The sequence below is a fragment of the Palaemon carinicauda genome, chromosome 18 (genome assembly GCF_036898095.1).
Source record: "Palaemon carinicauda isolate YSFRI2023 chromosome 18, ASM3689809v2, whole genome shotgun sequence".
NCBI classification, from domain to species: Eukaryota; Metazoa; Arthropoda; class Malacostraca; order Decapoda; family Palaemonidae; genus Palaemon; species Palaemon carinicauda.
In genome coordinates, this window is record NC_090742.1 from 45,180,002 (window position 1) to 45,195,160 (window position 15,159).

At 39.1% G+C, this 15,159-nt stretch overlaps 1 protein-coding gene across 1 annotated transcript in view; it reads right to left on the minus strand.

The window, feature by feature from the left end:
• Window positions 1-2,353: 2,353 nt before the first annotated feature.
• The window catches only part of LOC137657811 (protein C1orf43 homolog), a 127,964-nt gene continuing 115,158 nt past the window's right edge, over window positions 2,354-15,159 (minus strand). Inside the window, exon 5 of the mRNA XM_068392339.1 lies at window positions 2,354-4,759. Within this exon, the coding sequence (XP_068248440.1) occupies window positions 4,555-4,759 (205 nt within the window). The 3' untranslated portion in view covers window positions 2,354-4,554. The remainder of the gene's footprint in view (window positions 4,760-15,159) is intronic.

Below are 15,159 nucleotides of genomic sequence, written 5' to 3' on the forward strand. Positions count from 1 at the left end.
TATTATACAATAGATATGACAAACATTAAAATTTGTCTGTATTTTGGGTTGTGTTATAACGGGAAATATATGGTGTTTACACCTATCCTGGTTGTAATTTTAACCATTTTTCAAGTTATTAGAACTTTAAAGTATATTAAATGTTTTATTTATTTACAAGAACAATTTGATATTATAAAGAAATACAGTATAGTACAAAGAAAGTATTGGAAATGGGTAGTAAACACATTTGAATAGGCAAATTGCTGGTTGCCATGGCCGCAATGGAATTATTTCTGTTAGTTGTGTTTCGAAATTCGCGATTTTCCATTTACACGAGGTCATTAATCGACCAAATTCTCGCATAATTCGGGACCCTACTGTATATATATATATATATATATATATATATATATATATATATATATATATACATATATATATATATATATATATATATATATATATATATATATACATATATATATATAGGCTATGTATATGTATATGTATATGTATATATATATATATATATATATATATATATATATATATATATATATATATATATATATATATATATATTAACCCATTTCCTTTCCTAGCTCAGCTATTTTTCACTGCTGGAGCCCTTGGGCTTATAGCATCCTGCTTTTCCAACAGTGGTTGTAGCTTAGCTAGTACAGTAGTAATGATATGTGTTTTTATATATTCTTGAAGAACATAACACTCGATGCTGCCAGAGATCCTATTGTTTATAAATATTTGTATGTCTGCAGATATGAAGACACTGGAACCACTGTCTTCAGATTTATTGTTTTATCATCATTACAATATTTTCTGCTGGTTACATATTTATCAAAACTAGGTGCTGCATTATTTTTCTGCATTGGCTGTGTAAAAGTAGGAAATTTTCGTCCTTTTTCACTAAATCATCTTTATAGTGGGGGATTAATCTGTCAAAAAACCTAAGGTAAAGTATTTATGATCTTGCCATACTAGGCAAACATCATCTAAGTATTTTGGCTACTTCAAGATGGAAATATAAGTGAGAAAAAGGCAACCTCAAAGTATTACCTTACGCATTAGCTACACAAGTAGCAAAAGAGTGCCCAGGCTATACTCAAACCATATTTTTGGAGTTAATTTATAGTAGTGATTCCTGTTAAAGTCAAACACATTAACAAACAGTATCTGAATATAGTTACAACAAAGAGCAAATCTTAAAATTCCAGTACAGTATGTTTAAAATTCCAAGTTTAATTAACTGGAGTCTTCATCGAGATATTTAAAATATACAGTAGTTCAACTTGCCATTAAAATTCATTTTCTCATACTTTTTATATCACAATAAATAGGTTTAGATCTGGAGATTCCCCGTAGAAAATGCAAGAACATTCTTAGCTAACCTTTTAGTTAATTCGCATGTTGAATGAATAAATGGTGTTTCATTAATAAAGTGTGATTGATACTTTTAAAATATTGTTGATCTTTATGTTGAATGAAGACACACTGATATGGCTTCTTGAAAGACATGAAGATTTGGAAAAATTTCAGTTATAGAATGATATTTTGCTTTGCAATTTCAATGAAATGGAAGCATTCATCAAACATGAAAGAAATAATTTTTCAATGTCAAACCTCTAGTAGTATCATTTATTTTATAAATCTTATAAAAGTTAACAGTGCTGTATACTGTATCTTATACAGTACACACTTCAAGTATAAATACAAGCTATTCTACACACAGAATATGGTTACAATATTCAGGCAACATCATAAATATAGTTTATAAATATACATACAATATAAAGCTATGAAGGATAAAGAGTCTTAGTTCTAACAGTACTACTAACACATATTCCATTAAGATCAATTCATAAAGAAAGCATTATTCTGCTCTGTCACACCTATAATTTCTAACCATGCAATTGATGAATGTCCCCCCCCAAAAAAAACTTATACAGTAGTAGTAAGTATATAAATATGAAATCATTACAGCATGTTTACTTCGGTACAGTACTGTATAGTATTTTAAAATCCAAGAGTCAGTAGTTCTCAAATCAGCGCATTACAAGAGCCACAGACATTTAAGCACTTTACAAACATGACTACAATCAAAAGAGAAAGATATTACTTTAATTAAAGCATATCTGAATATTATTACCATAATTTACACTACAGTATCTATGTTGTCAAATTCTCAAAATTGCATTTAATGACAAGGTTTTAGGGATGGAAATGATTTTTTGAGTCGAAGAAAAACATTTGAGGAAATTACTACGTAAACTTAGATTTTGTCCCGAGTGATATTAAGGTCATAACAATTGGAACACATAAAATTTGGAATCCTTTTGCTAGGTTGGTTGAAAAAAAAAAAAAAAAAAAAATGGGGGAATGTTAGCAAGTACTGTAGTTGCTATTTTTTTTTTCTAACTTATATTAACTTTGTGAAAAACTGGATTTTAAAAATTAGATCGTAAACAAACCTTTTACTGAATGTACCTCCAAGTCTAAACATTACTCAAAAGGATATGTTTTGTGTATGTAAGTTAACTTTTATCCATACCTTTTAACAACTGTTTAAGCATACACAATTTAGAGACCCTTTTTCACATGGTTAATAATTTTGGTGACTACTTAGAACCTTTGGCAAAGCTGATGGAAGAGTTTTTGATATTTGAAACGTGAACACTCCAAAGTACTGTATTGCACAAGAAACTGCATAAGCTTTCGTAAATTTATTATGCAAAATATTTGAAGCCACTTTTTCCTCCTAACATAACAGACAATTATTGAATATTCCTTACAAGTTGTAGCAGTTTCCACATTTATTGAAGACCACAAATACTATCTGGTATGGGATTGTTTATAATGAGGGCTAATTTTCACTTCTTCCTTTTATTGGATATTATTTTTCATACCAAACAATAGTTAGAGATTAAGAAGAATCTTCATAAAATTCAAATTAACTGAGAAAAATTTACATGCTGGATCATTGATAACAGCAATCATTTATACTTCAGTGTTGTTATAATATTTAACAATTAACAGTTTGTTCTGTAAAATGTCCAGCAGGTTTGCACACCCCTCTCCAATCATAGTATAGTGAGCTTTCCTTCTGATCTCACTGTCTGAGTTTTTTTTTTTATGATTTGATGCGAAGGCCCGTAGCATACACTGAACAAAGTCCATCCAAGGGCTAGCTCACCCATCAGGTTCATTAGATCCTCCCTAAAATTACCACGACCAGCATTTCATATTATTTTTGATTCTCTTGGTGAGATTCCATTCTTCTGTAATAGTGAAAATCCCAGAAAAATATTCCTAAAACCTTATTTTGGAGATTATTTCCATATCACTATGGATCTTGCAATGAGTTTGTTAACAGTTTTCCTATGGCCATTTCTCTAGTATATTTCATGTTAAGGACAATAAAGTTTAGAATAATAATAAGATGAACCCCTCAGCCCTCAAATGATCCTCCACAATTCTGGAGGCAGAGATGTCTGACTAAAATTAGCCAGTTATTTCTCCTGAACTGAGAATTGGGGCCTTTAAAAGTGCTGCCCTTCAAAATTTCTTGCTTAGTGTTAATAGTGTTTCTTGAAATGTATGCAGACATTTATGACGATGCAGAAAAGTAGAGTAAGAGAGATCTCACAAGTGAACTTAATATAAAAGAACATTGGATTTTGAAAACAATGATTTGATCTCTCATTTTCAATGGCAGAATTTCTAATGTGGCTATCAGTATTGTTCTATTCATCCAAAAAAGTAGGTCTGAAAACACAAACATCCATAAACTGTAGATTAAAATACTTTGGATTGTACACATTTTGTTCCTTAGTTTGTCTCTAGTTTGAGAAATGCTGACGTAGATAATGCTAGTTTAGCAACATTACTCCTAAACTTGCCTTTTTACTTTCTGGCATTTCAACTTAAAAAATCTTAAATTAAAATAAAATTAATGCAATTAACTACTGTACGGCCTACAGTATTTTTCAAAAGCGCATTAAATTTATTTTTAGCATACAGATAAAATATTGAACTATTCTGACAAAGCAGAACAGCATAAACATCATGACATAATGACAATACAGTACCTCCCGATGCCACAAGGCTCAAATAAGGTTGTAACTACTGTATGGTGAAACCCCACCCAATTTTTATCCATTTTACCATGGTTACAGTATATCCTTTTAGCAGTCATTTATGCATTCTTTGGAATAATTTCAAAGATTCTACTTGGAATAAAGACTCGGGACACAGATCTTAAAAATATCACAGCAGGCTCGTGCCTAACACTGTACTGTACACAAGAAATTATAATTGATTAATTATTGCTATAAATGACTAGATAACAATCTGATACTAAATAAGATTTGAAAAAGTTAAGCAAGCAATTGGTTGTGACGAGATATATTACAACATTAAAGCAATATAAATTAAACCCCCCCCCCAAAAAAAAAAAAAAATCAGTATCAAGAAACTTTGTGCTTTTACTGACAAAATCATGTTACCCGTGTAGTGTACTGTAATCCTACAATTGTAATCGATCTAGTGATGTTTGAGTCACACCGAAGTTTCAAAATTATCATCTGTAGATACTTTCAGTGATGAGGGCCTATGTAGTAAAACCATGCTAGAATCACTAATGATCAAGTTTTCATCATCTCCACTATGGTCGTGTTCTGGTTCATCAATAGCAGAATCGTGATCACTTGGGGCTTTCACAGTTGATATCATGCGACCTGTTAATTTCTCGCCATTGCGTCCACTGTAATAATAGGAAAAGGTTATTTGATTTCAGTTAATATTTCATAATCATCTTTCACCAGTGGTTATAAATTGCTACACATTTATTTCTAACTGTAAAATAAATCCAATTAAAAAGTCAACTAAAATAAACTGAAATCTAACTACTAGTCTAACTATAACAATTTCAAATTTAACAACTGTAAATAGACTTTAGGTATCTACTGTACATACATCCGAAAAGTTGTGAAAGAATGGTAACTTCCAACTTCAGTGATTATGGGACATAGTGGATAGGATTTATAAATTTGGGGACATATGGCTCAGCACCGGGGCCAAGGAAGCCATTCAAAACCCTGGTGCAACTGGGGGTAACCCATAAATTGCACTATGAAGAAAAGGACCTTATGTAATGCTTACAATGTACCACATGAGGTACAATGACAGCACTACATTCCTCACGGGGCATAGCTGGTGACAATATCCATGGTATAACATAAAATTTTAATACCAAAGAGAAAATGTAAGGGCTTTTTTGGGCTCAAGCCATGTCATACTGATGGAAGGTTCCTTTAGGCAGCTTTCTAAGGGATATTTGGCTACAGTGATACTCCCAGAGAATTGGCCATAAGTCTCCAGAATTCTAACACCTGGCGCGAGTATCCTTAAAATTTCTCTTAAGGATATCGCATAATATCGGGACATATATCTTGATACGACACATGGCAATCTTCACCCCGAATAGCGTTTTCGCTTCGAGGGGGAAGAGTGGCGAAACTGAGGGGGAGCCGTTATCAAGGTTACCCTTCCTCCCGTACTATTACAGGGCTCCAAGATGGCGCTCATTCCTTGTTTGGTAGCGATTTCGCACGGTGTTTTCCCTGTTCAATCTAGCGTTCTAGATCGTTTATTTGAGGATTTATCATGCATTCTCCAGCATTTTCTGCCTCTGGAAAGTTGAGTATTTAATCTTTACAGTGCATAATTTTTAGCTCCTGCTTCAACAGTGAAATTAGTATAATTTATTGTGTTTTATAGAGCCTGGCCGAGCACCGGAGGTGCCATTTTGGGCGCTGTCGTTGTCATGCATGCTCTATTTAGTCAGCAGAACGACATTCCCGGTATTTAGCTTTAATGAATTATAGCTATTTAGGCAAAATTATACTAGTGAAGATATGATTATGCATACAAATTTCCTCTTCCTACATGTGTCGATCGTATACGCTAGAGTCTTGGCGATATAGGAAGCCGAGATCTCGCCCCGCGCTAGGCTACCTAGCCTATGCGCTTTATAAAGTATACTGTACAGTACTTTCATACATTATCCCCGTTTACCCTCGTGTATCGTTTTATCAATTCAACAGGAGATAGATTATCTCCTAGAATTAATTATATAACTCTATACTCCTCCCCTGCGGAGATTTAAGGGTAATCCCTCCTTCCCTCTGAGTGCCGCCATAAGCGGCAACCCTATCCTGGTCTTGGCATAGAGTAGCACTCCGGCTTGACTAGGCTTATGTTTCCTGTCTCCCCCCCCCCTTGCCGGTGAGTATCCCAGCTTGGGTTTCCGATAGTAACTCAGAGTATTCAGTCTTTATGCCGACAGCTTAGCTGCCGGGGGAGTAGTCACTCCCCTGCCAGGTTACAGCTGCCGGCATAGGAGGCTTAGCTTCCCTAGGCCTCACCTGAAGTGGTAGTATAATGCCGCAACCTTCTCCCCTGCGGTCTACAAGACAAGTCTTGTTTCGGCAGACCTTAGGCTGAAGAATAGATATTCTTCTGCCGCCTAGTATAGCGCCGATAGTGAATCAGAGTTTCACCCTTGTTTGGAAATGGCGGCAACCCTGCCGCCCTCTCCTAACACAACATACAAGACCCTTTCCCTGCCCCTCTCTGTCCTTTAGCGATAGCCTAGTCATCGCACATCTGTGGCCGTCGTCCTACACTCTCGCCGCTTGCCGGGTAGACTGTAGCGCCGGCCGGGCTCCTACATAGGCGGCTTGATAGTCGATCCGCCTTACCCCTACAGACGCAAGGCTCCGGGAAAGGTTGTGCCGGCGATGACGGCTGCCGGGGGGAGACCCCATTTGCCTTTGAGTGTTCTTCAGTCCTCCCTTGGTCTGCCATCCACATCCCTGAAACCGTCAGCGACCGGCATCAGATCTTGTGGCTGGGTGGAAGCTTGAATGATTCCTTCTCCCCTTCCATTTGAACCCTCATTCTGGAGGAAGGCAGTAGGATTAATATACCTACACCCTTACTTATTGTACAGAGCTACATTAATAAGGCAGCCCTTCACTCCATGCTTTCTCTCTTTCTGTCGGCTAGTGCCGTCAGGTACTAACCCAGCCGGCATGGACCGGTGCCGTCAGGTACTAACCCACTACAGGTAACCCTGCCGGCTGGACCGGTGCCACCAGGTGCTAGCCTAGCCGGCAACACGCCGGCTGAACTACAGTATATGATTATACAGTAGCCAGTGTATTTGCAGTATAGATATACTGCAGAGAGAAAACTATAGTACAGTATATATTAAACAGTAGTTTATATTTCCAACATACCCTGTGTCCTTTCACAGTCTATTGTTGAGACCAATTTTATATTGAAGTGAAGTATTCCTTCAATACACTGATAAAGTCATCAGTTTATAACTTACCCCACAATATTAATACCTTTTATGGAAGGGCTAGTGTTAGTATACACCTCCCCCATTTTTGACCATCCACACGGATGCCTCGACGGAAGGATGGGGAGGTCACTCCCATCAAAGGAAAGCCCAAGGGACTTGGTCATTCCTGTTCAAGACCTTTCACATCAATATTCTGGAGGCCATGGCAGTGCTCTTGATGCTCAAGAAACTATCCTCTCACATATCAGCCCACATCAGGCTGGTCTTGGACAGTGAAGTGATAGTGAGATGTTGAACCGACAAGGCTCGAGATCGCCCCACATCAACCATGTGATGTTAGCCATCTTTCGTTTAGCGAAAAAGAAGAGATGGCACCTATCAGCAGCTCACTTACAAGGGTTCCGCAATGTGACAACGGACGCTCTATCCAAGCTAATGCCAATAGAGTCAGAATGGTCCCTAGACGCAGACTCATTCTCCTTCATCTTGGAACAAGTCCTGGAACTGCAGATCGACCTCTTTGCGACGAGTGACAACAAGAAACTACCTCGATATGTAGCCCCATACGAGGACCCTCTAGCGGAAGCACCGGACGCCATGTCCCTCGATTGGAACGAATGGAACCGGGTCTACCTGTTCCCTCCAGCCAATCTCCTGCTGAGGGTCCTCAACAAGCTGAAATCCTTCAAAGGAACGGCAGCTCTAGTGGCACCGAAGTAGCCCAAGAGCAACTGGTTCCCTCTGGTAACAGAACTGAAGCTGAGGCTGGTTCCTCTACCGAATCCAGCTCTATCTCAACAGGTTCAGAAGTCAACTGTCTTCGCTTCATCACAGAGAACCCAAAACCTTCATCTCATGATTTTCTCGCCATAGCGGTAAAGAAAAGATTTGGGATCTCAAAAGGCAGTATAGACTTCTTAAAAGAATCCAAAAAGGCTGAAAGAAATCTCAATAGACTTCTGTCTGTCCTACTTCATGCACCTTCATGAACAAGGCCTGGCTGCCAACACGATAACTACGTGCAAGTCAGCCCTGACTAGACCTCTTCTATACGCCTTCCAGGTGGACCTGGCGAACGAAATCTTTAACAAGATCCCGAAGGCATGCACTAGACTTAGACCTGCAGCCCCTCCGAAGCCCATTTCATGGTCCCTGGACAAGGTTCTACACTATGCTTCAACCTCGAACAATGAAGATTGTTCTCTTAAGGATCTAACCCAAAAAGTTATTTTTGAATATAAAACTTACCCGCTGGTTATATAATGGCTAAAGTCCCCGACGCCTCGGCAGAAAATTCAAAATCTCTTGCGCAGCTTAGCGCATATATGCCAGGTGTACCCCAGCGCCCTCGCGGTACCACAGGTAGAACTATACTCAACCAATTCAGATTTTTCTCTGCCGCCATAGCTGGCTGAACTATTGGAAATTCTCTCTTGTTTTCTTACTCTGTTTGGACGTTATTTGGTGGTGTATTAACGTTTTTGAGTTTTGGCTTTCGCATATTTGTTTTATTTGATATGTGATCACGTATTTATAACTTAAAAGGTAGGGTTGGAAGGTTTTTCAACTTATTTTAAACATCACGCAAGCATAGGGGCGAAATGTAAACATTTCGACCATTGATGACGTCACAGCCTCTTCCGTAGGCTAAAAGTCTGTCTTGCCTTTTACAAAGAATATAAGTGAATATGCTTTTAGAGTTTTAAGTTATAAATTAAATTAAAGGAATTATTTGAGAAAATTTTATCCTTTTAATATTTTTCTTTAGATAATCTTCGATCTGTTTGCAAAGATTAACTACCGTTCAGTTTACAGTGAACCCTCGTTTATCGCGGTAGATAGGTTCCAGACGCGGGCGCGATAGGTGAAAATCCGCGAAGTAGTGACATCATATTTACCTATTTATTTAACATGTATATTCGGACTTTTAAAACCTTCCCTTGTACGTAGTACTGTTAACAAACCACCCTTTAATGTACAGAACACTTAATGCATGTACTACAGCACCCTAAACTAAAACAGGCACAAATATTAAAGGCGATTTTATATCATGCGTTTCCTAAACACCTAAAAAGCACGATAAAAAATGGCAACCAATGTTTTGTTTACGTTCATCTCTGATCATAATGAAGAAACAAACTCATTTAGTGTACAGTACACATATATGTATAGGTTAGTTTTTGCATCGATTATATTGATTATACAGTACTGTATGTTGATTTTTTTATTACCAATGTTTTAGTTTACGTATTTTTCTTAGGACTTCCAAATGAAATGTTTTTCTTTATGACGCCGCCTGAAACGACGGCGTGTACGCTCAGTAAACAACCACGCTCAGAACAAACAAGGCATTTAACGCGCATGATGATAGTGATAAATAATGATACAGTACATACAATATTTACAGTAAAAGCATTTACAAAATATGTTACCTTACAAATATAAATTATACAGTATTGTACGTAGCAAAGCAGGAAAACAATTTACGAGAGAGCGAGAGAGAGAGAGAGAGAGAGAGAGAGAGAGAGAGAGAGAGAGAGAGAGAGAGAGAGAGAGAGATTGTTTTACGTACGTAAATGTAAATTTTAAACAAAAAAAAATATGATAGGTTACAACATGTAGACTTTTAAAACCTTCCCTTTAACTTAATGCATACAGTACGTACAGTACTAAACTATAAAACAGGCACAAATACAGTTTTAGAATGTACAGTAAGAATATTAAAGTAAAAAATAAAGATTGTTACTGTACTCACCACGAAAGAAGTTGAAGAAAAACTTGAATGGTGATGGCGATGAATTTGCTGCACAGTAGAAATGATGATGATGAAGCTGATGATGTGTTCTACTGTGCAGCCAATGATAGTATTTTACGTCTCTTCAGACGGAGGTGTCTTTTCCTGGGACACCTCTTCAACTTCTTCCTGGGAAACTTCTTCAATTTCTTCCGAAGGCGTACTAGCAGGAGGAACTGGCTCTTTTTTGCGAGGCTGGAAGAACATTGTGATCGGAAGTTGTTGCCGCTGCTTCTTTTTTCGATCCAAGAGCATTTTGTAGGGAGTCATGTCTTCATCGATCTTGTTGCAGAATTGCATCGAGCGAACCATATCCTCGTCCCACTCTTGCAACATTTCTTTCAACTCCTTCGCATGGTTGCAGGCCTTGGCAAGCCGTTCTAATGTTAAGCCCGTTTCTTCGACATTTTCTTGGGTCTCTTCCTGGGTATCACTCTCTTCCTCACTTGCCGATTTCGTCAGGTCTTCGAGGTCTACGTCAGTTAGGGGCTGGGAATGGCAGTCCAACAACTCGTCGACGTCTTCAGTCGTCATGTCGCCAAACCCGTCACCTCCAATTATGGCAGCCAACTGCACAGATTTCCGTATTGCAGAGTGTTGGATTTCCGACGGAGTAAATCCCTTGTCGTCGTAAACAATATCGGGCCACAACTTCTTCCAGCTCGCTTTCACGGTTGCAGGTTTCATCTCTTGAAGTGCCTTCTGAATATTCTGCAGGCACGTGGCTATGGTGTACTGCCGCCAGTACGCCTTCAAGTTAAAATCTTCATCTTCGTCATCTTGGGCAGCATCCACACACGCAACGAGGTCCGCCAAGGTATTCTTCGTGTAGAGGGCCTTAAACGCCCTGATAAACCCCTGGTCCATCGGTTGAATTAATGACGTGGTGTTGGGTGGCAGGAACTCAACCTGAATGCCCTCATGCGACAGGTCAGTTGCGTGTCCACCAGCGTTATCCATAAGGAGAAGGATCTTGAATGGCAAGCCCTTCTCTAAGAGATATTTGCTGACTTGCGGGATAAAACACTGATGGAACCAGTTGGAGGTCAGCATCTTCGTAATCCATGCTTTTTGATTATGCATCCAGTACACGGGAAGGAGATTCTTATTTTTATTTTTCAAAGCGCGAGGATTTTTCGACTTATAAATAAGCCCCGGCTTTAACAAAAATCCAGCAGCATTGCCACACATCACGAGGTTAACGCGATCCTTGAATGCTTTAAAGCCAGAGGCTTTGGCTTCCTCTTTGAACAGGAAAGTTCGCGACGGCATTCTCTTCCAAAACAAGCCAGTCTCATCCATATTAAAGACTTGTTCCGGCTTGTATCCACCTTCGGCAATAATATTCTTGAACGTCTGGTTCACGTAAGTTTCAGCAGCGGCAGTGTCAGCGGAAGCAGACTCCCCATGCAGGGAAACGCTTTTCAGGGCGAAGCGTTTCTGAAACTTAGCGAACCATCCTTTGCTTGCGGAAAAACGTTTCTGAGGCTGGGAATCAGTGGATGTCCCTGGTAGAGGATCATCTGCATCATCATCATCTTCAGCATGGTTGCCGTCGTCGTCTTTAGGTTCCTTTGCAGCAAAATTCTCATATAAGCTCAAAGCCTTTGTTTGGATGGTGTTCGTATCCAACGCTATGTTCTTCTTCCGGCAGTCGGCAATCCACACAGCTAAAGCACCTTCCATGCGTACGATCGTTTTATTACGCGTTGTAACGACTCGCTTCGCTGATCTGCTAAAGGTGATTGCAGCCGTCTTTCTAATGTTCGCCTCGTCCTTCTTGATATAGCGAACAGTAGATTCGTTGATGCCAAAATGGCGGCCGGCGGCCGCGTAACTTCTACCATCTTTTAACATGTCGAGAAGCGTAACCTTCTCAGCTATCGTCATCATCCTTCGGTGGCGTTTAGGCTCACTACCAGCCTTAAGAGAAGCAGAACGCTTGGGAGCCATTACAGTAGGATTTACAGTAACAAAAAGTTCAACTTAAAAAAGTCGCACACAGCACAGATTCACACACTTAAGAACGTCTACTCAGCGATACGCGGTAACAGAGAGTGGACGATCCAGCCCCGCGAGAACTTTGATGCTGCGGGTAGGAGATGCGGGCAAAACACCAATCACAGGCTAGATAACAAAACTTGAGTTCTGATTCGTCATCTATCAGCGCTTGAACCAATCACAACCCGTCTTACAGTACTATGATGCGTTGGTTACCTACTCATAGAAGATGCCCCGCGCATACCGAACGTACGTAGATTAAGTACAATACCGTAATAATAATAAATAATGATAATAATACTGTACAGTAATAATAATAATAATAATGATAATAATAATAACAATAATAATTTTATTAACAACAACAACAATAATAAAAATAATAACAATAATAATAATACAGCTTTACGTACGCTATTTTACGCTCTCTCTCTCTCTCTCTCTCTCTCTCTCTCTCTCTCTCTCTCTCTCTCTCTCTCTCTCTCTCTCTCTCTCTCGTACGCTTATTCGAAATGTGATTTTTGCAACAAAGAATATTATTGGATGCAGTACTGTACTACGTACGTATACATACAAAAGATTCATGGAAAAAAAGCACATCCATTACAGTACACACCATTCTAATATGGTATGACTGCATCTGATTTGCGTTTCATGTTCGATTTAATTTTACTACGTACTGTATACAGTACTGAATTATCGTATGATCACATTCTCTTTTCGTGTTTTATTTCTTTCTGTGCCGAATTATATATCATATGTAATGCAATGAACAATCAGTAAGAACAGATATTACTAATTACAGTATTAATGGAATTACAGGTAACAAAATATCGTATTTGGTTGTCTTCAGATTTCGCGGTATTTTCGAATTTTCCGGAAAATCCGCGATATGTATATATATATGGGTTATGGGAAAACCCCGCGAAGTGGTGAATCCGCGATTGTCGAACCGCGAAGTAGCGAGGGTTCACTGTATTTTTGTTACGCAGTAATCAGTATCGTTACGATGTTACATATATTGTAGCGATTTTATGAATAGTACTTTCTTCTTACTTCTCAAGTTTTTAATTGTACTTTATAAAAGGAACATTTTATTTTGCAATTAATTGGTCCTTTCAGTATTTTTTCTTAGTCAGAGATTAAAGGAAGTTACGATTCACTTTATTTTATACGATGCAGTATTCTTTACATTCGTCGTAGCGCACAATTCTATGTATCGTTGTTGCTTTGGTGGTTTTCGGAATACTAAATTGTTCGTATATTATTTGTAGATGTTCCAATGATGCGAGTGATGATTCATCTTTTATTGGAACCCCTTAATTTAAGGGTTTATTTTAATTTATAAATATTATATTTATTAAGGTAATATTTGATATTTAATATTTTGTTACATTTATATGGGATTCGGTACTTTTGCTTTCCCATTCAAACAATTGTCCAGTGACAGAATTATAAGTCTCTCCCTACGGAGTTCATTTCCTTTGGGAGAGTGTATACTTTGGTTTTCAGGTAATTATGAAACTATCTTTGTGCCAAAAAATAAAGTGCAAATTTTTTAGTGATAAATTGTGCAGTGAATTTTATTCAGTGGAGAGTGCTTCTATTCGGACCTGTCGTTATCCTAGCCTTAGACCTCTGTCGAGCTCCTGGACCCAGGGGAGAAGTTAAGTCGAATGGCGAAAGGAATCGAGAGGGTAACCAGGCGTTACAGTCTTTTAGACCCGAACTGAAGTCCTCTCGAGCGTTTTCTGTCGATCACCAGAACGCTCACCCTCGATATAGATAAAGCGAGGTATTAGTGTTTTCAAAGGCACTAAGCTGAAAACAAAATTAGATTCGTTCTGCGTGGGTTACGTTTCATGCGGCGCAGACGTAGTGCCGCCACCTCCACCTGATGGGTGTCGTCTCTCGACAGTGGCTAGCGCTATGGATCGACGAAGATAATGCTGAATACATTTCGCCTAAGGTTGATCCTTGATCTTTGTAGTTAGGCATGAAACAGCATTTATCTTCGTTTATGCAGTCTTTTCAGCCTGCCATTAACAGTGCGGTTGGGTGTCTCGATTCCGGTCTTTGACACGGACGCACAGGCGTCGTGTCTTTAACGGTGAGGACTCCTCGTCGCACAGGTGGCCTACCAACCGCAATGTTCAATGGTGGGGGAAAGTGGATGCTTTACTTCCATTACCTGCTCAACGCAAACCGACTGCTCATAGCACCTAGTATCAGTCTATACAGACGCGCCGACGTTCGCCAGGCAACAGAGCCGGCGAAGCGTCATCGGAACGGCGCGGCAACGGAAACGGAACGTCAACGGAATGGAGCGAAGCGCCACGTCAGTGTGGATGCTTCAGCGCCAGTGTGGACGCTTCAGCGCCAGTGTGGACGCTTCAGCGTCAGTGTGGACGCTTTCAGTGTCAGTATGGACACTTCAGCGTCAGTATGGACGCTTCAGCACCAGTGTGGACGCTTCCGCGTTAGTGTGGACGCTTCAGCGCTAGTGTGGGCGCTTCAGCATCAGTGTGGACGTTTCAGCGTCGGGGTGGACGCTTCGCTACCTATGACTATAGACTTTGATGTCTAGCTGACCATGAACGTCTAGTGTTAGGTTATTGTTGCTCCAGGCGCTATATTAAGAAATAAATCTTAACTAGGAAGATATTATATTCTCGGACCAAGGCCTGCTGGGCTAACTCTTGGTTGTGAGAACTAGAATTAAAACCTCTAAGTATTGAGGTCTGAATTCAGAAGGAGTGGATTCCTAAGAATCAAGACTTCTCTTCCTAAGATAGAGATTGTAAAAGGAAGGGAATAACTTTCAGAAACTCATGAGAATTTTTCTAAAGACTTTCCCTCATATTTTTTACCTGCTGCTCCTCGTTTCGACTTCAGAGTTTTCGCTAGTTGAGTTGATGGTGTCGCTATTTATTTTATTTTATTTGTATTAGAAGCCAGCTACAACCCTAGTTGGGAAAGCAAGATGCTTTAACCCAAA